Raw genomic sequence first — 27,593 nt, 5'->3', positions numbered from 1 at the left:
CCGGAAGGAGTTGACGGGAGCTGGGGCAGCGGCAGCCATCGCGCTTTGCTGTTGGGTTTCGGAGGGTGTAGGGCTGACGCCAATTAAGGAATCGCGTTCTCTCCAATCGCAGGTGAGTGACGGCCTCTCCTCTGGGGAGAACCGGCGGGCGGCAGCTGTGGATCCCGAGGAAGGCGCACTTTCTGGGTCTGGGCTCCTCCAGAGTCCCCGCCTGTGGCGGGGCTAGGAAGGGGCGCCTGTTTTTCGCCCCGGAATCTGGCGGCGCGAGGCAGGGTGGGTTCCTTTTCTGTTGTGCGGGGCCGCTGTGATGGTCCTCTGGGCAGGACACCGCTGCTGTCAAACGGTGGGTTATTTGAGGAAAGAACGAGATGACTCTAAACTGCAGGCAAGCCCTCCCTTGCCCTCGGCCTCAGTTTCCTCACCGGGTTAGGCGAGGGCGGCCGGAATCTGACAGCTCAAGAGGCTGTGACACTGCGTGTTGTTTTCAGCCTCGCAATTAGGGGCTCACTGCGCTTTACTACTGGGAGTTGACATCTTGCCACAGCGCAGGTCCCACAGCTCAAGTCCCATTCGAGTGGGAAAAAATCCACTTCTGGGGGAAACTGTAATGACTTATAAATTGTTCCAGGATTTTACAACAAGATAGAAATTTGTTTTGACAGCAGTGAAAACTCTGACATGGGAGGCCAAAAAACCCTCACCAAACTCGTCAGAAATTTAAGGTATTTGGTACGTGGGCAAAATGAGGTTAAGAGATCTTTTTACCTAGAAAAATTAAATCTAGTATTATTTGCGTGTTGTTAAATCAGGGTCTGTACAACTCTGAAGAATGTCGTCTGTCCAGTGTTAAGTACCAGTTAAGAGTAAGTCACAGGGAAGCGAATGAAAGAAAAGGAAAGGAACATGTATTGACTAGTGTTTGAAGGCGCTAGCTATGCTCACAGCCATCCACTAAGGAAGGTAGTGGTATCATTTCTGTTTTACAGAGGAGGAATAAAGGACGCTTTACAGTTTGTCAGTGATTAGTGGTGCTGATGTATCAAAGCAGTTGTATAAGTAATATTGTTTAGTGGATTTGCATTCATTACCAAACTATTTTGAACTTTAAAAACTTTCAGGTTTATAGTTCATTGGTATTTTCTGAGTTTGCGGAAAAGGAAGGTGTTGCCTTTATTTTAGAAATGTTAGAGAAGTGTTTTCAATAATTACGAAGATTAGCAGTTTAAATGGGGTACATTTTAACTTCCCTTTCCTTGCATTTCAAGCAAGAATTGAGACAAAAGATTGGTCTATTAAAAATAAAAATCAGGCGGGGGAAAAAGAGAAAAAAAAAAAGGACACATACCCTTTGTAATACTTTAAGCAATAAATAAAAATAAAAAAAATAAAAATCACTGCCACATCATTTGAAGCTTACCAATCAGAGTTCTATAGTAATGATTATTTTTCCACCCTCTTCCTTACATACACTTATCTGAAACTCATTTAAATTATTTCTCTGCAAAACATTAAGCAAATAATTTTAAAATCACAGTGTTGAAAAGTTTCTCTTCCTTTTGTATACGTTTTAGAACAATTTCAGTTAAAAATATTTTAAGGATTGAATTTGTCATTGCTTATTTCAATTTTCATTTAAAAATTTTTTTATTGATTTCAGAAAGGAAGGGAGAGAGAGAGATAGAAACATGATGAGAATCATTGATCGGCTGCCTCCTGCCCCCTACTGGGAACCATGCCCACAACCCAGGCATGTGCCCTTGATGAGAATCGAACCTGGGGCCCTTCAGTCTGCAGGCCGATGTTCTATCCACTGAGCCAAACCAGGCAGGGCAGTTTTCATTTTCTTAATTCAGTACAGGCAAGTTCAGTACTCACACACAACTTTTTTCATAATATAGAGGTTTCCCCCCTTTTTTTCATTCTTAAAAGAATCCTACTATTGATATTTGTCACAGATTTAACTGTCTTTTAACCGAGTATCACTTTTCCCTAGAGGAAACTTAGTGTGTACTTTTTGTTGATTACATTAACCAAAAGGTCATGTTCCATTATTGTACTTGCTATGTATTCATTCCTAAAATATTTTCTTGAGATTTTTATTTGCATCACTGCTTTAAAACTTTAAAGGCTATAGAAAGAAAATCTAACAGTTTTAGGGGAGAATATTTATAAAGCAGTATTGTCTTGAAACACCGAACATGGTTACTCTTGATCCTTAGTAATGCACAGGGCCTTGCTGAAATTCTGCAAAACATGGTCAAGAAGAGGTTTTGGCCTTCTTTATATTTCTAGTATTTCAATTAGAGAGAGAGATTTATATAATTCTAAATTGGCTTACAGATAGTATACTCACCTTATGGATTTTGTACCTTTTTTTATTTGTTTGTTTATTCTTTTTCCCGTCACCCCTTCCCCTTCCTCCACTTTCCACCACCCGAAACCTGTCCATGATTTAATCATAAACCTGACACAATTAGGTAAAAAATTTTGATTTATCTCTTCTAGTGAAATTTCCTTTTACCTCAAGTTGAAGGAAACTAGTCTAGTGCCCTTTCTGGCAACAGTGCTGTTAATATTTAAAATAGAATCAGAATACCATTTAAAACTTGCTCATATTAAAAGTTGTTAATATGTTTTAAAAAATTTAATTGATTTGAGAGAGAAAGAGAAACATCAATTTTTGTTTTTCTACTTATTTATGCATTCATTGGTTGATTCTTACATGTCCCGGCAATCTTGGCATATCAGGACAGTGCTCTAACCAACTGAGCTATACCAGACCAGGCCTAAAAATTGTTAATATTGAAGTTAATTTGAAAATTGGCATTTAAAATTTTGTGCACTGAACTTTAAGTAATTTAGTCTGGATGAGTTAACACCATCTTATATTGTATAGTATTCAAGGTGTTTTGGGGTACATTATCATATTTAACCATTCTTACAACACTGAGGCAGGTGGTTATTCCCATTATAGTAGGAGGAAACGGGGGCTCAGAAAGATTGATTTTTCCAGAATGAAATAATAGTATTTCAAAATATGCATGTTAAATTCATATTTTTAAAATTCTAGACAGGTACTCTATCCATTTTACCATAGCTCTACCATACTTTATTTCCAAAAGTTATTAATGTATTGATTGTATAATCCTACTCTGATATCGTATTTGCCTCTTTAGACTATCATAGCTTTTATTTTCTTTGAGTAGTACTTTTTGGAGTATTTGTATCCTGTTGTAGTTTATTTTTCCCCCCTAAAGTTTACACCTAAATGGTTCTGCCTAATTACTTATATAAATTTGTTGTAAATATTAAAAGACCATGTAAATTTGACTAATTTTTAATATTACCTTTATTGAATAGTTCATGTATCATAAAATTTACCCTTATAAATACAGTTCAGTGTTTTTAGCATATTCACAATGTTATGCAACCATCACCACTGTCTAATTCCAGAACATTTTGTCACCCCCAAAAAGAAACCCAGTACCCATTAGCAACCACTCCTCCCAGTTTTCTCTTCCCTTCCTATCTGAAAAACACTAATCTACTTATTCTAAGGATTTGCCTATTTAAGAAGATTGTTTTTTTGTGTGTAAGAAGTTATTTTTAATCTGAGAGGTTCTATTCCACTAAACCCTTTGCACTGATTTTCATGTTACATGAGTTAGATCACGTTTCCAATCTGTATAGGGCTTTTCCTGTTTGGTGTTCATGCAATAAATAAATCTGCTGATGTGTATATGTTTCCTTGTTCTTGACCTTTGCTCTTCACATGTCTTAATAGGGTGTCATGGTGTTGTGTAACCTGTTCTCAGGGCTCAGGTATCTGTTTGTGGCTAAGTAACTTTTATTCTTAGTTAGGCATTTTTATCTGTACTTTAAAATGACTAATGACTCCCAGCTTGTTTTAAGGTTCTTAGAAACCACGAGTTTTTAGAAATATAAATATCTCATTATCTTCTAAAGCAGAGTTTTCCCATATGTTATTAAATTATTTCTTTTTTTAAATATATTTTATTGATTTTTTACAGAGAGGAAGGGAAAGGGATAGAGAGTTAGAAACACCGATGAGAGAGAAACATCGATGAGCTTCCTCCTGCATACTCCCTACTGGGGATGTGCCCGCATCCAAGGTACATGCCCTTGACCAGAATTGAACCTGGGACCACTCAGTCTTCAAGCTGACGCTCTATCCACTGAGCCAAACTGGTCAGGGATAAATTATTTCTTTTGGGACAAATTTTATAGCAGTAAATAGGTGCCATTCTCTCTCTCTCTCTCTCTCTCTCTCTCTCTCTCTCTCTCAGATTAATCTACAACACCCACCCCCCCCTTTTTTTTTAAGAGAGGTAGTGAGAAGGGAGAGAGAAACATTGATGTGAGGATGAGAGAGACACATCCATCAGTTGCCTCCCGCACGTGGCAGACCTGACCCAGCATCGAACTTGAGATCCTCCGGTACATGGGAGGATGCTCCAACTAACTGAGCCACCTAGCCAGGGTCTCTCTTGAATTCTTGAACTCCACACTCGCCTCTGTTTTTCTGACACAGTTATGGCCCACCTCACCCTTTTACTACATCACTGCCTGCTTTTCTACGAAAGGCTTTCCTCCTTTTCTCCCAGTTCTATATTTTGAGAACCCTGCCATTGATTCCCATCCCTATGCACCGCTGCCTTTGTACCTTTTTCCACTCAGCCTGAACTTCTGATCACCTTACCTCACCTTAGTCTCTCTTACTAGTACTCTCAATTTCCTGTTCCCTTGTCTTTTCTTAGGTCCTGTTCTGGAAGTCCATAATCCTCCTTCTCTCAATGTTCTCTAAAGTTAAGCACTGTTGGAGAGTGAGGGCGGGGAGGAGTAGGGGAGGTTGGAAATCAGTGCAGATTGGTACTGCTAAATGTTTTTCAACTCCGGCCAAGCACTTGACTCTTCTTTTAACTTGATCTTTTCCTGCACAGTGGCTATTTTAATCCTCACTCTGCTCCTCAGAATTTCTCTACACCCCTTCTTCACTTTTGGAGTCAGATTCCTGCCACCTCCACCATACGTACTTGGCCCGCCTTTCTTGTCATCTTAGAGGCCCCGCGGTGCTCTCAGCCCAGTCTCCTCTGGAAACTTTGCCCCTTTTGGTTAACTCCTTCCTTCTCTTTCTCTCTCATCTTTAACCTCTCCCTTTCCATTAGCTCCTTCCCTTCAGTTTATCAACATACTCTAACTTCACCTTTCCTTAAAAAGAAAATCTCATTTCCCTCATTCCATCTCACACTTTTTAAAAAACATTTTTATTGATTTCAGAGAGGAAGGGAGTGGGGGAGAGATAGAAACATCAATGATGAGAGAATCATTCATCAGCTGCCTCCTGCCAACTCCTACTGAAGAATGTGCCTGCAACTCGGGCATGTACCTTGACCAGGAATCGAACTGTGACCTCTGGTTCATAGGTTGACACTCAACCAGTGAGTCACACCAACCGGGCTCATCTCAAACTTTTTGAAAGAGGAATTTCTCCTCACTGCCTCCACCTATTCTCCTGCCCCATTCACTTAAAAAAATTTTTTTTATTGATTTCAGAGAGGAAGGGAGAGAGAGAGGGAGAGGGAGATAGAAACATCATTGATGAGCCTGCAACCTGGGCATGTGCCCTTGACTGAAATTGAACCCGGGACCCTTCAGTCTGCAGGCTGGTGCTCTATACACTTAGCCAAACCGGTTAAGGTCCATTCACTTGTTAATACAGCAACTAGGTATTAAATACTTATTTTGTGCATTGTATCTCAGTTGATCTTTTTTTAAAAAATATATATATATATTTTGTATTGATTTCAGAGAGGAAGGGAGTGGGAGAGAGAGAGAGAGAAACATCAGTAATTAGAGAGAATCATTGATCGGCTGTCTCCTGCATGCTCCACACAGGGGATCGAGCCCACAACCTGGGCATGTGCCCTGACTGGGAATCAAACTGTGACCTGGTTTATTGGTGGATGCTCAACCACTGAGCCACGCTGGCCAGGCTCATTTGATCTTTATAGCGCCCTGAAAGATTTTGCAGAAGAAACTTGTAACTCATTCAAGATCACACAGTTAATGAATCGTGTAGATAGGGTCTGCTGTACTTTAAGTACTGGCCTTAGTCTGTCCTGTATTACTGCGCCACTGCAGGCTGCTCATGCTCTCAACAATTGTCTTCTTGTCGCCAAAGCCAGGTGTGACATTTCTGAAGCTGTCTATGATGGGGCTAACTTCTTTGCTTTCTAGTTTTTTCACTGTCTCTTCTAGTTCTACCTTCTACCCTTCTGGAGTCTGCTGGTTCTTCCACCCCTATCTGTCCCTTAAAGACCATCTCAAGTGATGGTCTTTCAGCTTACAAACTTCCAGTGACTCTCCACCCACATGTATGGGGTGGCCACATAATTTAACACCTAACTCAGGACCTTTTGCGAGTGAAACTGGGAATTATAATCACCCTGACTATGCAAGTCAAGTCCAAGATGACATATTGATGAAACCATTCTGGAGGGTGTGTACAAATGGGAGAAACAAATTTTGAGATTAAGATAGCAGTTTAGGAATGTGACATAAGGTTCTTGACTAGGTGATTCTCCTGTGGGAATCAAAGAAAGTTTGAGTCTTCTCCATAGAAATTGATAGAATTGGGGAATAATTGGATGTGGATATGAGGAAGAAGGATTATACATCAGAGTCATGAGCTGAAGTAACTGAAAAATGGGATATAATACTTTAAGCAAATTTTAACCGTTAAAACTATATGTTGCCATAGCTGGTTTTGCTCAGTGGATAGAGCCTTGGCTCAAGGACTGAAAGGTTGTGGGTTCAGTTCAGGTCAAGGGCACGTACCTCGGTTGCAAGCTGATCGTAGGCCCTGGTCAGGGCACATGCAGGAGGCAACCTATCAATGTGTCTCTCCACCTTGATGTTTCTGTCTCTCCACCTCCCTTCTACTCTAAAAATCAATGGAAAAATATCCTCGGGTGAGGATTTAACAACAACAAAAAGTCAGAAAAATATGTTGTTTTTTTTCTTTAGAGAAAGGGCCTGGAAGTGGAGGTCAGAAAGACCCAGGTTTGAAACTTAGAGGTACCAATCACTAATAGTTGAGTTATAGTTATTTTAGCATCAGTTTCTTCTTCTGTAAAATGGGAACAGTAATATATCTACTTTGAAAGGTTGTTAGGGTGGTTAGTGGTGACCTAGTACTGTGGGCCATATAGAAGAAGAAATAATAATAGCAGCTAATACTGAATGCTTACTCCATGCAAGATGTATTGTAGAAATTTGTTTGCTTTGTGTGTAGTAATTTATTTAATTTTCACAACCACCATCTCAGGTAGCTACTGTTATCTCCATTTTACAGGTAGGTAGTAAGTGGTCAAGTCCTGGCTCCAGAGCTCTTGCTCTTAACTGCTAGATCATATGCTCAATAAATGGTAGCTGTTTTTGTTTGTTTTGCTGTTTTTATTAAGTTGAAAGGTTGAGTCAGTGTTCTTTCTTATGTCCATATACATAGGTAGCAAGCATGACCAAATACCTAAATTTGTCTGAGACTTGTTTATCACTCTGGCTCCTGCCTCACTGATTAGCACCCATTGATTTTTACTCTGCTTGCAGGTCCCTAACCCAATCATATCATCTGACAATATCTGACTTTTTGCTCTCCCCTTTCAGTTTCACACATTTATATAACTTATGAAGTGATCATCCCGATAAATCTATGATTCTCTTTGAAAAACATATATGAAATACCTAAAAAAAAGATAAGCCACTTGTATATATTTTCTCTGACTACAAGTTTAAATTTCTAAATGACCTAAAATGATAATAGTAGAATGAGGTGTAATTTTCAACTTGAGTAAAACAAGAACTAAGATATTAGATTGTTGTATATTAGTATATAGGGTGTCCCCCAAAATGCATATACACACATTGAATAATTATAAAGGCAATATTTATTAAAATACATTTCATTTACAAAATTGAGCTTTCAGCTGTTAAAGCGTGTATACGTTTTTTGGGATACCCTGAATATATTGCTGTTGTAGATCTCATTCTTGTGATACTGACACATGAAGCTTCATAATTTGCCAGTCACTGTCTTAATCAGGAATCAGCTGATTGCAGGAACAAAATTCTGCTCATGCTAGTAAGGTAAGGAGGGTAAGGAAAGTTTTATTGATGATCAAGAAGGCCTAGCTTGAGAAGATAAGAATTTTTTTTAAACATTCAGTAATATGATTAAAATTTGAAAAGTGTAAGTAAAAGATAAACACAGAAATTTACCATCTGGTACCACTTCAAAAGACCAAAAGAAATAGAAAAGGGTTTTTTATTCCATTAGGTATAATCTGACTTTGAAACTTATTTTATCATAAATTTTCTTCTCTTCTTTCTCTTCTTCCTGCTCTTCCAGCCCCCACTCCATCATTTTTGGTAAATACTATTCCATAGGTCATGTGTACTATAATTAATTTAATTTGAACATAGATTATTTCTAAATTTTTCTTATATAACATTTTGATGCACATCTTTATATATAAACTTTTCCATATTTAGAACTATTTCTTTTTTTAATAATGTTTTTATTGATTTTATGTTTGAGAGAGAGAGGAAAAAAAATTGATGGGTTGTCCATTGCACACCCCCTACTGCAGATCACGCTTGTACCCTGGGCATGTGCCCTGACTGGTAATCCAGCTGGCAACCTCTCCATGCATGGGAAGATGCTCAACCAACTGAGCCACATTGTCCAGAGCTAGGACAATTTCTGAAAGTAGAATTCTTAGGTCAAGTGGTATCAACAGATTTATTATTGCCAAATTGGTTTTGGGAAAGATTTGTAGAAATTTGTACTGCCACTAACAATGCCTCTTTTACCACACTTTTTCTAGTCCTGGCTGTTATATTTCTATTTTTATGTTGATAACTTTTTTCTTCTTCTTTGTGTTGGTTCCTTTGATGGGCAAAAAATAGTCTCTACTTAGTATTTTAATAGCATTTTTATGCATCAGTGTAGATCAGGTTAGATCAGCTTGGATAAGAGTGTTTAATTCTTTGTGGTAAGATTGTTGTAGGGTTATTTACTCAGAGTTGGTTAATGTTGTTGTTTAATGTATATTGGCATTTAATGTTGTCTACTAAATTCAAACATGTTTTTTTCCAGACCCTGTAAGATTTGGATATGTCCTTCATATTTGACTGGATTTATAGTGGTTTCAGCAGTGTGCTACAGTTTTTAGGTAATGTTGGCTCTTTATTCTCTATTGTTATCCATTTAAGTCTACTTATATAAAAGTGCTTATTTGTCTAGAGCCTCTTTATATATATACCCAGTAGTTAAGAATGTGATCTTTGAAATTGTAAAAAACAGCCCTAGCTGGTTTGGCTCAGTGAATAGAGGGTCGGCCTGTGGACTGAAGGGTCTCAGGTTCGATTCCGGCCAAGGGCACATGCCTGGGGTTGCGGGCTTGATCCCCAGTGGGGGGCGTGCAGGAAGTGGCTGATCAGTGATTCTCTCTCTCATCATTGATCTTTCTATCTCTCTTTCCCTCTCCCTTCCTCTCTGAAATCAATAAAAATATATTTAAAAAAAGAAGTTGTAAAAAATAGTTTAATGACTGACTGTAGCTCTTATAAATTATGTAATCTTAGGCAAATTACTTTACCCAATTTAGCCTTAGTTTCCTTATCTGTAAAATAATAATTTCTACTCCTTAAAGTGGTTAATAGGAATATTATAGGATGGGGCAAAAGTAGGTTTATAATTGTGCATATAGAAAATAATACAGCAATTAATAAATAATAGACCTGACCGGGTAGTTCAGTTGGTTAGAGTGTCATGCCGATACATCAAGGTTGCGCTGGTTCAATCCCTGGTTAGGGCGTATACAAGAATCAACCAATGAATGCATACATAAATGGGACAATAAGAATTGATGTTTCCTTTTCTCTCTCTCTCTTTCTCTCTCTCTCTCTCTCTCTCTCTCAAATCAATCAATAAAAAATTTAATAAAAAAATGCTCAGTTGGTTAGAGTGTCATCCCAATACACCGAGGTTGCAGGTTCGACCTCTGTTCAAGAATCAACCAATGAATGCAATAAATCAATGTTTATTAAAAATAATTTAGTCCAACCCACTGTACAGATTAAAGTTTAAATGTTCTTGGTGTTCCATTTTGGAATCTTATCCTATATACTTTTGCTATTTAAGGATGGTAAGATTGATTGCATTGGTTAGAAACAATCTATGTAGAAACCTTTTTAAAAAAATAATATGTTTTTACCCTGGCCGGTTTGGCTCAGTGGATAGAACGTTGGCCTGCAGACCAAAGGATCCTGGGTTCAATTCCAGTCAAGGGCTCATACCTTGATTGTAGGCTTCTCCCTGGCCCGGGCTCTGGTCAGGACTTGTGCAGGAGGCAACCAGTCAATGTGTTTCTCTCTGTCTTTCCCTTTCTCTCTTTCTTCCGCTCTCCCTAACAATCAATGGGAAAATATCCTCCAGTGAGGATTAACAATAAAAAATGTTTTTATTGCTTTTAGAGAGAGAGAGGGAGAGAGATAGAAATATCTATGAGAGAGAAACATCAATTGGCTCTCTCTTGCACACCCCCTACTGGGGATCAAACCAGCAACCTGGGCATGTGCCCTCATTGGTTATGGAACTGGTGACCTCTTGGTGCATGGGACAATGTTCAGCCAACTGAATCACACTGGTCAGGCTGTAGAAACCTTTTAAGAAATAAAAATGTTTAAAGAAGTTACTTGTCAGAATTCATAAAGATCAAATGTCTTATCCCAGCTCAAGTAAATATGGAAGATAATCTTCCCCTAAGGATCCGAATTGTTAGTTGACCTGTGAATCAGGAGGTCACGGTTCAATTCCTGGTTGGAGCAGATGCCCAGGTTGTGGGCTCCATCCCTAGCGTGGGGCATGCAAGAGGCAGCCAATCAATGATTCTCATCATTGATGTTTCTATTTCTCCCTCCTTCTCCCTTTCTCTCTCTGAATAAAAATAAATAAAAATATATTTTAACAAAGAAAAAGAGGATATCTTTTTGGTGGGTGATGTCGATAATGGGGGAGATTATATGTGTGTGGAAACAGGGGACACATGGGAAATCTCTGCCTTTCTGTCAGTTTTGTTGTAAATCTAAAGCAGCTGTTAAAAAAAATCTTTAAAGAAAAATAATAAGGCTCAATATGGAATTTTGCAGTAAATGCCAGTCTATAATTTGGTCAATGCTGTCTTTTTTTCTGTTTATTTATGATTTTATCAATGCTTGGTTATACATCTAAAATTACGTGTTTTATTTCGTTTTTATTGCTTAGTTTTATGCAATCCTGTAAAGCTTAATTTTATTCTCAGGGAAATTCGACAGTGAGAAAAACTTTTACTGAAAAACTTACTGTAAATTTTTGTTTGTTTGTTAAACCTCACCTAAGGATATTTTTTCCATTGATTTTTAGAGAGAGTGAGAGGCAGAGGAAGAGAGAGAGAGGAAACATGGATGTGAGAAAGACATCAATTGGTTGCCTCCCACATGTGCCTGAGCAGGACCCAGGATGGAATCTGCAACCCAGATACGTGCCCTTGATCAGGAATCAAACCTGCAACTCTTCAGTGTTCAGGCTGACTGCTCTAACCTGAGCAATTGGCCAGGGCCTTGCTGTAATTTTTATTGTCAAAAATACTTAATTTATTTTCATCCATTAAATTTTCTTTATTTTTTTCTTTTGGTCTATCTTCATAAATACATGATTTCAATAATTTTGTGAGTGAGAAGACACATATATTTACCCCCAAATTGTCAAGGGGACGGATTTTGGCATTACAGATAAGTTTAGATAACACACACATTCTTTGATAGGGGTGAAGTGTAGTTTAGTAATGATTTGATTTCCCAAATTATAATATATTTAAAATAGCTCTTCAAAACTAAAAATAAGTTAGAGTCCCAAGCTTATTCAGGCCAGTTTATAAAGTCTAAAAGTTCAAAAGGTTAATAGGTGTTTCTTTATTAAAAAATCAGAGTAATTAAGAAAAGTATCTAAATAAACTGTTAATATATTTTGTTGAAGGTCATTTTATTTGGATAATCTGTGTCAGATATTACTTTGATTAATCAAAACTTTCTCTGTAGGATTATATAAGAAAACTGGTAAATTGGTATTTCTTGGATTGGATAATGCAGGAAAAACAACATTGCTACACATGCTAAAAGATGACAGACTTGGACAACATGTCCCAACGTTACATCCCAGTAAGTATATTCCCCCATACATTGTTACTGTTATTACTTTATCTAGTGATACTGATTCATAGGCGCTAACTGAAAGGTTTTCTTTGTTTGGTGATTTTTTTGTATGGATAAATTATAATCAGGTGATTTGACCTGTTCTTAAATAGTAAATAATAGGTGACCCAACTACCAGGACTATATTTAGGTCTTGAAATAATACTCAGATCTTCTTATCAATTAGTACACTCTTCTCCACCTAAAACAATTAAAAAGTTACTGTTTCAGTGATTATGACATGATTAAGGTCTATCCAATCAGATATTACTTAGGCTATATAAGTCACCATAACATTGTTTACATACATAAATTTCTTTCAGATTTTAAAGCTGTGCTATTTTAATCATTATTCAGTGGACAGATTGTAGTTGTTTTCTTTTCTTTCCAGATTACACTCTTATACTTTACTGGTGACTCCATTTATTAACCAGTTATTTTTCTAGTCCTAACAACTTCAACAATACCTAATATAAAGATCATAGAATTATTCCAAAAAAGAAGCCATGTACTGATACACTTATGGACAGTTTTAAAATAATTTACCGTGCTTTCTTTAAGAAAGACTTCCTGAAAGACATTAATAATAACTTAATACATACCATCATATATATATATATGGTTATGTAATAGGTACCTTTTGAAAAACTAAAGTTAAAGTAACAGTTATTACAAAGAAGCCTAACATATAAGTAATTGGAATCTCACTTTTACTATTGAAAAGACTGAGTTAAGTAGACACAGAATTTAAAGACAAGTTAATCCACAGATTGATTATGAAATAATGAGTGTGGCCTTAAATAATGAGTATAAAATTGAGAACTGCACCAAAAAGTAGGTAATATGATAGTTATTTAGTTCAGTAAATAAAGTACCTGGAAGGAGAACAGAACAAAGTAAAGATTTTATCTATAAAACTATTAGTGGTGTTGAAAAAGGAAGATTTTATAAAATGGACAAATCTTTTATATTATGAGAAGAGAGTGGGACTTGGCAAATAAGATTCTGATACAAGAACAATACTGTGCAATTGAGTTTATAAAACTGTCTGCAAAAACAACAGAATCAGAAGAGACTACAAAGTGGCCTTATATTGTGTATAAGTCATGTTTTAATTTTTTGATGTTGCTCTCTTTTACCTATTCAACAAGTATTTATTGAGCACCTACTTTATGCCAGACATTATTCTGAGTAGTAGGAGGATAAGTAGTGGCACAAACAATTGCTGTCTCAGCCTTTCTGCAGCTCAAGTCACCAAGTCAATTTATATTTTTCAGTTAATCAAAAGCAGATGTGAAAAAAGTAACATATATTCTACCCTATGATCTGGCAGTCCCACTATTAGGTATTTATTTAAGAGAAATAAGAACATATGTTCACCAAAATCATTGTACAAGAATGCTTATACTAGCTTTATTTGTAATAACCAAAAATTGGAAACAGCTCAGATATTCATCAAAAAAGAATGGGCCCAGCTGGCATGGCTCAGTGGTTGAGTGTCGACTTATGAACGAGGAGATCATGTTTGGATTCCTGGTCAGGGCACATGCCCAGGTTGTGGGCTCGATCTCCAGTGTGGGGTGTGCAGGAGGCAGACAATCAATGATTCTCATCACTAGTGTTTCTGTCTTTCTCTCCTTCTCCCTTCTCTCTGAAATCAATAAAAAAATATTTTAAAAATATAATGGGTAAACAATGGACTTCTACTGCCGGGGTCCAACTCCAGCGGGTCCAGGGGTTCCCAAAGGCGTAGACGGAGTCGGCGAAGAAGGAAGGACACGGAGACAGCATTCAGTTGATCAGCAGCCTAGCCAGGATCTCCAGCCAAGTTCTGGTCTGGATCTCTAGCGAAGTTCTGTTTAGGATCTCCAGCCAGGTTCTGTGTCCATGGTCTCTTGCTAGGTTCTCCAGCCAGGTTCTCCAGGTTCTCCAGCCAGGTTCTGTAGCCATGTTCCCTCGCTAGGTTCTCCAGCCAGGTTCTGTCCAGGTTCTCCAGCCAGGTTCAGTCACCAGGTTCTAGTCAGGTTCTCTTGCCAATTTCTGTAGTCAGGTTCAGTCCAGGATCTTTTGCCATGTTCTCTCGCTAGGTTCTGTCTCTAGGTTCTGAGGCCAGTTTCTGTCCAGGATCTTTTGCCATGTTCTCTCCAGCGAAGTTCTTCTGTCTCTAGAGAACGTTCTGTGTAGGTTCTGTGCCAATTTCTGTCTCTCCTGGTTCTGTCTTCTTACATCTGTATTTATACCAGTTGAGTCCAATCCTATCAATCTCTATTACAAAGGTTAGGGCGTTTCTTATCTCCATTCCAGGGAGTAAAGATTATGTAGCTTAAGCATGATTGTTCGTAGTTAAAGTGATTAATTACCCACCTGGCATTTAGTTAAGAGGTTTTATTCCCTCCCTAACTTCAGGGGAAAATCCCTACCTGGGGAAACAACCTTTCTCAGAGACCTTGGTTAAAACACATAGTGCCAAGAAGGTGAGCAAACATATTAAGAACAGTATGCCATATATGCCAGGTCCCTTGAAACAGCAAGCATGGACCGGCTCCCGGCATTCTACTGAACAAGAAAGGGAATAAACTGATATATACAGATGCATATTATACTGCATGGGAGAAGCTGGTCATAAAAAAATTACATACCATATGACACTATTTATGTGAAATTCTAGAACAGGCAAAACTGACCTGTGGTGACAGAATTCAGATCAGTTTTTTTCTGTGGAGGTGGAGGTGGGGACTGATTGGGAGGGGGCTAGAGGAAATTTCCTGGGATATCAACAGTGTTCTGTGTCTTAAATCAAACTGGGACTTCTTTAAAAAAGCAGGGAATATAACCATAGAGTAGTTTTCCAACTACATCCAACCATTATCTTTTCCTTATGGAAAGGAACACACTTTGATCACACATTGCAGTAATTATTTATTCGCTTGGCACTGGACGTACAGAATTTTTAACAAGATAAACTACTCCGGAGCCTTAGCAGTTATACTGAATAGTAAACAATCGCGCTGAACCTTTCATTGTAATTGTAGGTGACTTCTGCTTTTGTCCACGAGGAGTAACAGAGTCTGGAATTACATTCCCATTGTAAACAACTGGACAAAAATATATACTACAACTGTTTTTCAGATATTGGGCAATAGCTAGCACATGACTATGATTCCTGAGAGAAGGAAAAGAAACCCTTCTTTATTTAAGCTTTTTCACAGGAGATAATTTTCAGACCATGGGGCAGGGAGATGAAACCCAGACATAACCCAGTAGTCTCGGTGGGTTGAGGAGACAGAGACCAGAATTCGGAGAGGCACAGGTGACTAGAATTTGCTGGGCAAGAGTACCAGAGAGGAATGAGCTTTGCAGAGAAACAACTCCAGGCATTTTTGTGGCTGAATACCAGTCTGTGCGCGCATAGCGTAAAACTCCACCAAGCCAGTCAGAGAACAGTTTCTGGAGGAGGGACTGTAGCAGATCTGTTAGCCAAATAGTTCCAAGTGCTTACATGGCACCGGGAATCATTCATGTTCCCATCAGCCAGAATGGGGAGATTTGGTTGAATACACAGGGCATTTGATAGAAACTCCAAAAGGGTCCTACCTTAATAATGGATTAAAGTGGCCTCAAAGTAAAGGCTACTTTAAATCTTCCCTAACAAAGCATAAAAACTGATCTGCAGTCAACTGCCTGCCAGAGCAAAGTCCACTTTCTTCAAAAGAATACAACAAAATCCACCATCTAATAAAAAGATTACTAGAGCCCTGGCTGGTGTGGCTCAGTTGGTTGGAGCATTGTCCCTTACACCAAAGGGTTGTGGGTTGGATTCCCCATCAGGGCATATACCTGGGTTTTGTGTTTAATGCCCATCTGGGTGTGTGTGTGTGGGTATTGCAGCCCATCGATGTTTCTCTCATGTCAATATTTCTCCCCCTTAACCTCTTTCTAAAAAATCAGTGAAGGTATCCTTGGGTGAGGATAAAAGTAAAAAACGACTAGACATGCAAAGAAGCAGGAAAATATAATCCATAACCAGGAGAAAAATCAATCAGTAGAAACAGGCCCAGAGTTGACAAAGATGATAGAATTAGCAGATAAGAAAGTTAAAACAGCTGTTATGAATATGCTCAAGGATTTAAGGAAAACATGAACATAATGCGAGAAATGGAAGATATAAAAGAATCAAATGGTCATGGCTGGTTTGGCTCAGTGGATAGAGTGTCGGCCTGCGGACTAAGGGTCCAGGGTTCGATTCCAGTCAAAGGGCACATGCCCAGGTTGCAGGCTCGATCCCCAGTAGGGGGTGTGCAGGAGGCAGCTGATCAATGATTCTCTCTCATCATTGATGTTTCTATCTCCCTTTCTCTTCCTCTCTGAAATCAATAAAAAAAAAAAAAAAAATATATATATATATATATATATATATATATATATATATATATATATTTTAAAAGAACCAAATGGAACTTCTAGAAATAAAAATAGAGTATCTGAAATGAAATTTTCACTGGATAGGCTTAATAGCAAATTAGACAGTGCCAGTAGTGCAGAAAGAAAGACCAGTGAACCTAACTCAATGCAGTATAAACTATAAAATGAAGCACAGAGGAAAAAATGACTGAAAAACAAGGAACAGAGCCTCAGTGACTTCTGGGACAATATTAAGCTGTTTAGGAGACCTATAATTGAAGTCCCAGAAGGGGAAGGTAGGGAGCAGAAAACATATTTGAAGAAATAATGGACAAATTTTTTTTTATTATATTTGTGTTTGTCATTAAAGACTGTCTCATATAAAATTTGACAGCCATAGAGAAAATTGTTTGTTTCACCTGTATCATTTAAGCTGACTTGCAGGAAATTATTAGGTTGGAAGAATTCACAAAAAATAATTGCTTGGATAGGTTAACATTTTAGCAGGAGAAATAGAGAAGGAAAAATAAATAAGTGATGGATTTGTGGTGGGTAGAATTGAATACTACCGTTAGTATGCACTGTAATATATCTAATTACAATAAAGAATTATTTTATCAGTTCCTAAATGTTTGACTTTTTTTCAGTTAAAGCAAATCAAAATTAGCAATATATACCATGAATGGATTTCTGATTTTCATGTTGTAAAAATACTTTTTATTATTGTTTAGCTTCAGAAGAACTAACCATTGCTGGCATGACCTTTACAACGTTTGATCTGGGAGGACATGTTCAAGGTACGATTCTATTACTCCTGTGGAAGCTTTATTTTAACTTAAGAAAAACATGACCATTATGTTCCAGTGCATGAAAGCTCATTCTACTCAAGGAAAGCCAGAGTAGACTTAAAACTTAGGAATTATTACGCCTAGATAAATGCTTTAAAAGCAAAGGGTGATTTTTATGATACTCCTGATCAATTGAAGTTTGAATTGCTTTTGGTGGTAAAGCAAATGAGTAAAATTGAGCCTCCATTTTCTCTCTGCCCTAATCCATCTCTCACTGATTGTCATAATCATGTTATGAATATGTTACTGCTTTGTATGAAAAGCCTTCAGTGGCTAACTCATTACTTATACATTAAAGGCCAAACTTGTTGATCTGGCATTTGGGATTTCTATGGTCTGGTTCCTGTTTACTTTTCAAGTCTTTATTTCCCAGTGTTCCCCTTCCCATTCTCTTTACCCTAACCAAACCACACCCTCTTGGTTTTCTCCCACTCTGTGCTTTTGCTCACGCCATCCCATCTGCACGTGAGTGGCCCACATTCAGGGCCCAGGGTGAGTGCTGCTACCGTCCCCGAGGAGCTGCTTGCAGCTGGAAGTACTCTCAGCTGTACTTCCACAGCACGGAGGGCATTTGTGTACATGTCTGCAAGTTTGAAAAGACTGCCTTATCTCTTCTTCTAAACTTTCTGGGACTTAAATCTGTTCACTTTTTTTTTTATCCTGTCCATTTTTTATATTCCCAGAAGGACTTGGCAGTACCCAGCACATAGTAATTTGTAAATAAAGAATAGTACAAAGTTGGTGAGCATTCTAAAAAGCTCATATGACAGTTGAAAAGATTTTAAGTGGCTGTGACTAGTGAAAGCACATTTGAGCCCTTGCTGGTTTGACTCAGTGGATAGAGCATCGGCCTGCAGACCAAAGGCTCCCAGATTCGATTCCCGTCTAGGGCATATACCTTGGTTGCAGGCTCCTCCCTGGCCCCAGCCCTGGCCAGGGTGCGTGCAGGAGGTAACCAATCTATGTGTTTCTCTGACATCGATATTTCTCTCTGTCTTTCCCTCTCTCTTCCACTCTCTCTAAAAATAATCAATGGAAAAATATCCTCAGGTGAGGATTAAAAAAGAAAGAAATCACATTTGAGACATAATTGTTTGAAATACACATAAAGTAATTTCTGGAATATAATGATTAGAGGGAGTTAAAACCTAATGGAGCTCATCTGAGATTTTATTTCTATATTGTTTTTAAGATATGTCATAAAACTGAAGTCAGAGAAAAAAGGTATTTTTCTCTGGGGCATTCCAAAAACTCTTTTATTTAGAAAAGAATGTCATGGAAAAAAATTACCATATGTTTTTATAGACTTTAGTTTATTTCTGTTATGAGTAGAAAAGTAAGTATGCTTTTATTATTTTAACTTAAGTCTGTACCTAGTACTAATTTCTTCTGCCACTGATTCCAAATTTATCCCCAGCAAAAAAATAAAACAAAAAAACTGGTAAACTAGAAATGTAAAAAAATGAATACTGCATATGAAAATAATAGCAGTTCTCCAATGAACTTAACAAGCATCATTATCTATCATTGGTAGCAGATATGAATACTACTTATAAAACATGGGAAAATTGGGGCAAAGTATTGACTTGCCCACAATCAAGGAAAGCCTGAAATTTCTTCTGGAAAGATTTGGCAACACTAGGTAAAAGATTAACTTGAGTATATATGGAGTAGCAGCAGCTAAGGGATAATTACACTTGATATCTTATTGGACTATCATCAAACAATCTTCTAGGTTTGACCAGCAAATAAAATCTAACTTCTGATTGTTTTTGTTAGCTCGAAGAGTGTGGAAAAACTACCTTCCTGCTATCAATGGCATTGTATTTCTGGTGGATTGTGCAGACCATGAAAGGCTGTTAGAATCAAAAGAAGAACTTGATGTAAGTTAAATAATTAAAACTAAACAGTTGAATTACTAGTAAGCCTGAGGAAATAGGTTGGAGATCTAGGTATTAGAATGCAGCTTTTCTGTAGTCTCTGATGTAACTCCAGGCAATTTGTGGAGCTCGGCGATTATTTAGAATGCAGAGGGCGTAGCTATTGAGAAAGTACTAACGCAGACTTCCTTCCTGAAGACTTGAGCTCACTCTGGGCAGTGTGTCCTTGTAGTATATCTCATGTTTGCTACATTCCTGGAGTGGCTTGGTCTTGAATCCCCCATCATCCTCGGCTGCCAGTTTCTGATGGAGTTGGCCAGAACCTGGAAATGGTATAACATACCATCTTTGTCACCACTCCCAGGAATGAGCAGGGCCATGGGTAGCTACTTCCCCTCACCTCCCCTAGATCAGATGCTTCTTAAAGGGGCTCAGGAGTAGCAAGCAAGGCCAGTGCTAGATCTGAGGCCCCAGAGAGAGCAGGTCCATGATTTGAAGGTTGGATGCCTACGCCTCTGCCCAGAACAGGCAAGGAAATACTTGTTCATGTGAAAAAGTCCAGTTAGGTACTGTGGTCATGCAACAGGGTTAGGGAATTACTGAGTTCCTACCTTATGCCACACTATACATATCACCTCATTAAATTCTCAAATCCACTCCATAACATAGGTGCTACTACTCCATTTTCTGTGAACTTCAGCGAGACCTATTAGTCCGAGATCTCACAGCTTGGAAGCAGCAGAACTGGAAATGAAATCAGTCTGCCCATTTCCAAGGCGTTGGCTCTGGTTGCTGTACCTCACTGATTCAGAGAGTGAGCAGTGTGAGCGTCACAGAAGGAGCCTTAGGAAGACAGGATTCAGGTGAAGGGTTCATTGAGCTCACTTAAAATTGAGGAAAAGTTTGCCAAAGAAAGTTAGCAAAACTGACGTGTTATGACAGGGAATAAGTCCTTGATACCCATTTGGTATCTTGTCAAAATAAGTCCTTCGGATGGTTTTTATATCAACATCTGTGTTTCATTTTGCTTTCATATTTTTTTCAGTCACTAATGACAGATGAAACCATTGCTAATGTGCCTATACTGATTTTTGGGAATAAGATCGACAGACCTGAAGCCATCAGTGAAGAGAGATTACGAGAGATGTTTGGTTTATATGGTCAGACAACAGGAAAGGTAAAAAAAAAATGTTTGACAAGTATGAATACTTCATTCAATAGTATATTTTTATGTTCTGAAATAGTTTATTTCAACACTACCCCTAACAGTAATCATGTTACCAGCCTAATTGGTACAATCTGGATCCTTTTTTAAAAAAAAAAAAAATTAAGGTATAATTGACATATAACATTATACTACTTTCCTGTGTACAACGAAATGTCTTTTTACATTACTATCATCCAACTACTCAAGCCCTTCATTTTTTTTTCCTTAAAAACTAGCATTTACTCAACATCACTAATCATCAGGGAAATACAAATCAAAACCACATTGAAGCAGGCTTGGGGGGATCAATGGGGGAAAAAAGGGGGACATATGTAATACTTGCAACAAAAAAGAATTATAAAAAAACAAAACACATTGAACACAAGTCAGAATGGCTGTTATAAAAAAGTTATCAAATGTGTTGGCAAGGATGTGGAGAAAAGGGAACCCTTGGCACTGTTGGTTGGGTTTTAAATTGGTGTAGTTGCTGTTGAAAACAGTATAGAGTTTCCTCAAAATATTAAAAATAGAACTACAATATGACCCAGCAATTCCACCCCTGGGTATTTATCTGAAGAAATTGAAAATATTAATTTGAAAAGATATACGCACCCCTATTTTCAGTGCAGCATTGTTTACAATAGCCAAGATATAGAAGCAACGTAGGTGTTTGTCCATAGGTGAGTAGATAAAGGAGGTGTGTGTGTGAGACACTAAAAAAGAAATTTTGCCATTTGCGACAACATAGATGATCCTAGAGGACATTATGCTAAATGAAATAAGTCAGACCGAGAAAGACAAATACTGTATGGTTTCACTTACATGTAGAATTTAAAACAAACAGAATAATGCAAAAACAGACTTATAGAAACAACACCAAAGGGATGGTTGCCAGAGGGGTGGAGGGTGAAGGGATGAATGAAAAAGATGAAGGGGAATATAGTCAATAATATTGTGATAAGTTTGCATGGTGACAGATGATTACTAGAATTAGTGGTGTGCCCTTGCTGGTTTGGCTCAGTGGACAGAGCAATGGCCTGCGGACTGAAGGGTTCCAGGTTCGATTCTGGTCAAGAGCACATGCCAGGGTTGCAGGCTCGATCCCCAGTAGCGGGTTTGCAGGAGGCAGCCAATCAATGATTCTCTCTCATCATTGATGTTTCTATTTCTCTCTCCCTCTCCCTTCCTCTCTGAAATCATTATATTTAAAAAAAAAATAGAATTAGTGGAGTGATCACATTGTAGGGTATAAAAATGTTGAATCACTATATTATACACCTGAAACTAATATAACTAATATAATATTGTATACCACCTATACTTAAATAAAAATACCTGTCATTTATACATTTTGGGATTTTTTTTTTAAATGCCCTCACTGTTTTCTTTATGCCACTGAATGTGACCTTTTCTTGGTGATAACAAAAATGTCAAAGCTCATGCTTATGGGAGACTAAATCAAAGCTTTTAAAGTTTTTTTAAAAATTTAAATAGATTTTTATTGATTTCAGAGAGGAGGGGAGAGGGAGAGAGAGATAGAAACATCAGTGATGAGAAAGAATCATTGATTGGCTGCCTCCTTTATGCCTCACACTAGGAATTGAGCCTGCAACCCAGGCATGTGCCCTGACCGGGAATCGAACCATGACCTGGTTTAGAGGTTGATGCTCAACCACTGAGCCACACCAGCTGAGCTAAATAAATTTTCAAAATTAACTACCAAATAATATACTTGAATGTTTAAGCATACCAGAAGTGTATTTAGGCCCCCAGTTTCGTGTGTAGGCCCTGAGTTCACCAAAGATAAAAATAAAATGTAAACTTGGGCATAGGAGTGTTTTGGGTTTTCTGAGCACATACTTAATAAACTTTAAGATGCATTATTTTTGCATTCATTTCCACTAGGATTTGTTCAGGAGAGGGGCCTTAGTATTAAAAAATCCCAGAGTTGGGGCCACTCTTCTAGTTGCCAGATTGGATGCTGCTAGATTCATGGACTACTTAATAAAGTCAATTAGATCTTCAAATGAAAAAAAAAAAAATTTCCAGAGTTTACAAACAAAATTTCCTTGGTTTACATATAATCTGACTTTAGAAATACTACAGGCTATGGAAGGAAACTCTTATGTTACACAAGGTAGACTTTGGTTTGTTTCTGTATCTTTTTAATAACTCAATTACATATTAATTTTAGGAAATGCCTTGTTTAGTCATAAACCTACATAAAGAATATTCATCCTTAATGTTTGTAAAGTCAGTTGAGGTAACTTGAAATTTTTCTCAGTCAAAGATGATTTTCATTCTTGTATGCCTCACAAGCCCACCTTTTCCCATTTGGTCCTAAAGTGGCTTTATCCAGTCACCTTTTGTTCTACGATACATAAGCTGTAATTCCGCGGGGGAGTGGGGCTTTTATTCCGCAAAGGTTCCATCCAGCATAATGTTTGTCTTCTCTTCTAGGGCAATGTATCTCTGAAAGAACTGAATGCCCGGCCACTAGAAGTTTTTATGTGCAGTGTGCTCAAAAGGCAAGGTTATGGAGAAGGCTTCCGCTGGATGGCTCAGTACATTGACTAACACCACCAACCTGCCTCAGGTCCAGGTCTTGCCATTCAGGCCTACTCAGAGATTGATTGTTGAACATGCATAACTTGAATTCAATAGACTTTTGTTGGTTAGAAAACAGATATTTTTTAGATTATTAATACTGTATCGACTTAATTTGAGTGACAATTGAAAAATGATTCAAGTAAGTTTGAATATCACAATGTTAGCTTTCTAATTCCATGAAGATAATTAGTTTTTACTGTTTGTAATCTGACATGACCCCCAGCGCCATTTATAAACAGCGACTTTTCAGCAGTACATTTGAAGCACTTTTTAACAATACGAAACTACAAATATAAACTATAATTAAAAGCTCATCATGTTAAATTTTTTTATGTACTTTTGGAACTAGTTTTTAAATTTTAGATTATATCTCCACCTATCTTAAGTATACAGTTAATAATTAGCTTATTGATGATTGCATGATGCCTTACAGGTTTCAATAATATTTTTTCTTATGCAAACGTCATGCAATAAAATAGACCCTTATGTTTGGCATCTTTGTTGGACAAATGTTTCATTTTAATGTGTCTTATCTAGCTAGTATGCTCTGAAATGGAATATTTATATTATACACATGAGGTGGTTGTTGGAAAAGGAGATTGCTTCAGAATATTTAGAATAATGTTTCAGTTCCTAGAGACTTTCGCATTTACCAGGAGACAAGTTGTGTTTGATTGTATTTTATACCACTTTATCTCTGAATCCTGTGCATTTTAATCAGGAACACTACCATTCCCAGTGCTGATAGGGTCCGTGTCCTAGTCCCTGTGGGATTGGCCTTCTAAAGAAAAGCACATCTTCTGGTACACCACAGGCTGGATTTTGGTTTGCTAGGCCCCTATAGGTCCATTCCAGTTGTCTAATTCTCAAGTGCTCCAATCTTACTGATGCCTGGTTTGGTAATCTCTGCCTGGTCACCAAACGTAGTGACAGGCCCCAGCCTCCCCACATTTAGAGGTACTCCCCAGGCTCAGGCTCTTGATATGTAATGGCACTTCCCAGAGCAAGTGACAAATAGGGTCTTGTGCAGTTCATTGCAGGGACCTGTGAATCTGCGGGAAAAGAAAGCCTGTTCTGCTCCAGTTGTCATTGAAATTGTGGAGATGTTGCTCCTGTCCCATAGCTCTTTAGCATTCTTTGTCATATTTTATTTCTTGGAAAGAAAGTGTATGTGCTTTTTCTTTTCCTTAGTTGCTCTCAGCCAGCTGTTACATTACAGCATAAAGGCTTTTACTTTTAGATGCAATACTTGCCATGTGATAGTGTCCGCAAACCTCACTGTTGAACTCACTAACAAAATTTTGGTTAGTTTTTAAAAACATTTTAATTTCCTAAGACATTGAGTGATTTTTTTTCCATTTGAGGTTCCCCTAATTAGTAAAATAAGATAAAAGATAAGTGCCAAATATATATATTTAAAGACTCTCAAGCTTAAGATTTCTCTCTTGGTTATAAACCGAGATTTTATAGTATATTTAACCAATTCCATTGAAAATAGATTGCTCTGGCTCCATCAAGAATAATTTACATTAAAAAAAGAGAATAATTTAAATATTAAAATTAGTGTTTTCTCTAGCTGTTGTCCAAATCAGTCACCACAGCCTTTCATCGGTAATGTTAACACATGAGGCAGGTAAGGATGAGGAGTATGACTGGAAGGAACTACCAGTGACCTAAACCAACAAGGCCATTTCTTAACATAACATTGGGTTTTAGTGATTTGGCTGTTCTATTTCACTTTCAGCGTCCTTCCAAATGAAAATAAAAGCTTCTTCCCTGCTTAGAAACATCAGTAGTACCATGGGAAAAGTAGAAAATAACATTTCTGCCTGTTGGTTTATTTTGCCAGCTGTTTAAAGTCCTCACTTCTGACGGCATGACTAACAGAACGAAGCCTTATTAAAAGTAACTGCCTCTTGTTGATGGTATCTTTCTTCAGTTCAAGTATTCCCTAATATCTAGTGTGATACTTGGGAAGTTAATTATTTGTCTCATAAGTTGGTATAAAGAAAAAAGCTTATTGGTTTCTCTAAAGGGGAAAAATGTTTTTTTTGGTACACAATATCTCGTTCCAGAATTCTTATTCTAGTTCTGACGCTGGGATCAAAGAAACAAAGTCACTTTGTGGACCACGTCTAAACTGTGGATATTTTCCCAATGACGTAAGATTCCTGTGGCCTGAACCTCTAGAAAGAAGCTGCACTTAGCAGCAACCGGCTGCCTTCCCAGTGCCAGGGACGTGGGCTGCAGAGTTCCCCAGCCACTGGGCATACTCCAGCTCTGAGAGCTCCTTGGAGCACACACACTGAGTCCCTGCTCCCTTCAAGAGATGGCAAGAAGCAGTAGAAGCACTTGCAGAAAACATATACCCTGTATGTGCCTGCGTGAGTGTGTGCACCTGGGGAGTATGTTGAGTGTAAATGGTCCTATTAAGAATATAGATTAACTTTGTACCTCTCACTGTAAGGTATGAAAATGTAATTGTTAACACTGTTATATACAAGTTAAGATTCGGTTCCATATAAATCAGGATGTCCAAAAGGTGTTTTAAAATCTTAATTCCAAAACTCTAAAAATACAAAGTGTTAGCCCACTTTTATATTTCTAAAGAGATTCTTTAACCCCATACCTACTTCAATGACTGTTGTTAGTTATACTTTTGGGTGACTGGTTAAATTGATAGATTTCAGCTTATCTTTATATTAGTGAATTTTTATTTCTGTTATTTTTATCTCAGTGAATTTTTTGAATGGAGAGTACAGCATTTTTTAAATTGGGGCATAGACATTTCCTAAAGTACAGTAGTACCACCTTATCCATGGGGAGAGAAGTTCCAAGACCCCCAGTGGATGCCTGAAATCCCAGGTAGTCCTGAGCCATAGATACTATGTTTTGTCCTATATATACATACATTTTCACTTTAAGGAAGCACTTTATGGCTTCTCTTTGGCATATCTGAAATGCCAGCATCGTTACTCTTGTGCTTTGGGCTCATTATTAAGTAAAATAAGGGTTCCTTGAACATAAGCACTGTGATACATAGTCAAGCCAGCTACTAAGAGACTAATGACTAACAGGCAGGTAGTGTATGCAGAGTGATACACTGGACAAAGAATGATTCATGTCTTGGGTGGAACAGAGCGGGATGACATGAGATTTCATCACACTACTTTACTCAGAATGGCACAAAATTTGAAATTTATGATTTTTTTTCCTGGAATTTTCTATATAATACTTTTAGACCATGGTTGACCACAGGTAACTGAAGCCTCAGAAAGTAAAACCAAGGATAAGAGGGGAGACTACTGGATATGAAAAAATATTCTTTACCATTGCTTAGTTGACTGAGTATCTTTGAGTGCCAAAGATGTATGAATTCAGATGTTGCCTGCATAGATCTAAATTTTAGTTTTGTGTGCCTGTGTACATAGACAGATTCACGGTGGTTTACAACATATAAGCAGAACATTGTTTCTTTTCCTGTTTTCAACTGGCTTACCCTTCTCTATAGTGTTTTCCAGTACAGAAACTACTTATAAATCATTAAATAGGGTAATAGCTGTGATAATACACAGTTATTCTTGCCTCCTGCAAAATGATTTGATCAACCACATTCAAAACCCAGCATTTTCATCCTGGCCTGTGTGACTCGGTTGGGCATCACCCCATGCATCAAATCCCGATCAGGGCACATGCCCGGGTTCAGGTTCGATCCCCGATGGGGGGTGTGCAGGAGGCAGCTGATATATCTCTCTCCCCCTTTCATTTCCTCTCCTTCTAAAAAATATCTCAAAACAAACAAACCAACCAGCATTTTCACAAGTTCCACCATCAAAAACAGTATACTTCTTAGTTGACATGATTTGAAAGATTCCGGGGAAAGGTTCACATTTCCTAAAACTGTATTTGGTATGTGATTCAATGTGGCATTTCAGTCTTTATTATTTTAGAGAGGAAGGGAGAGAGAGAAACATCAATTTGTTGTTCAACTCATTTATGCATTCATAGGTTGATTCTTGTATGTGCCCTGACCTGGGATTGAACCCACAACCTTGGTGTATTGGGATGATGCTCTAAGCAACTGTGCTACCCAGCCAGGGTAGCATTTCAGTCTTGTTAGTCACGTGTCTGAAGTTTGCAAGGACTTATTGCCAACTAAGTGTACCACAGTACACCGAGAATAGCTAATTTAAAGGAAAGTCTTTCAAAGTATCTTGTTTTCATTTTCTTTAGAGGGTAATGTTTGGATTATTTTAAACATATATAAAAGTTAGTGAAGCCTCAGAAAAATCTCCAAGAAAGCATGAAAATAGAGACTAGCAAGTACAAATTCCT

At 37.8% G+C, this 27,593-nt stretch overlaps 1 protein-coding gene across 4 annotated transcripts; it reads left to right on the top strand.

Annotated features, from left to right (window-relative positions):
* SAR1B (secretion associated Ras related GTPase 1B) lies at positions 1-24,789 on the top strand. 4 transcript variants are annotated; one of them, XM_081090969.1, is made up of 7 exons: positions 1-112; positions 9,179-9,254; positions 12,160-12,279; positions 17,445-17,510; positions 19,341-19,444; positions 20,487-20,618; positions 23,109-24,789. In XM_081090969.1, exons 2-7 carry the CDS (start codon positions 9,197-9,199, stop codon positions 23,223-23,225), a joined length of 597 nt encoding a protein of 198 aa, XP_080947095.1. In that variant the 5' UTR covers positions 1-112; positions 9,179-9,196; the 3' UTR covers positions 23,226-24,789. The 4 variants fall into 4 exon arrangements, with proteins under 4 accessions (XP_080947095.1, XP_080947094.1, XP_080947096.1 ...); XM_081090970.1 differs by having other exon boundaries at positions 10-112; positions 12,211-12,279; XM_081090968.1 differs by lacking the exon at positions 23,109-24,789 and having other exon boundaries at positions 20,487-21,569.
* Positions 24,790-27,593: the final 2,804 nt, after the last annotated feature.

This window comes from Myotis nattereri, assembly GCF_964212035.1.
Source record: "Myotis nattereri genome assembly, chromosome: 5".
In the NCBI taxonomy this organism is placed as follows: Eukaryota; Metazoa; Chordata; class Mammalia; order Chiroptera; family Vespertilionidae; genus Myotis; species Myotis nattereri.
Note: the sequence above shows the minus strand (reverse complement) of the source record. Positions and strands in the feature narration are given on the sequence as shown.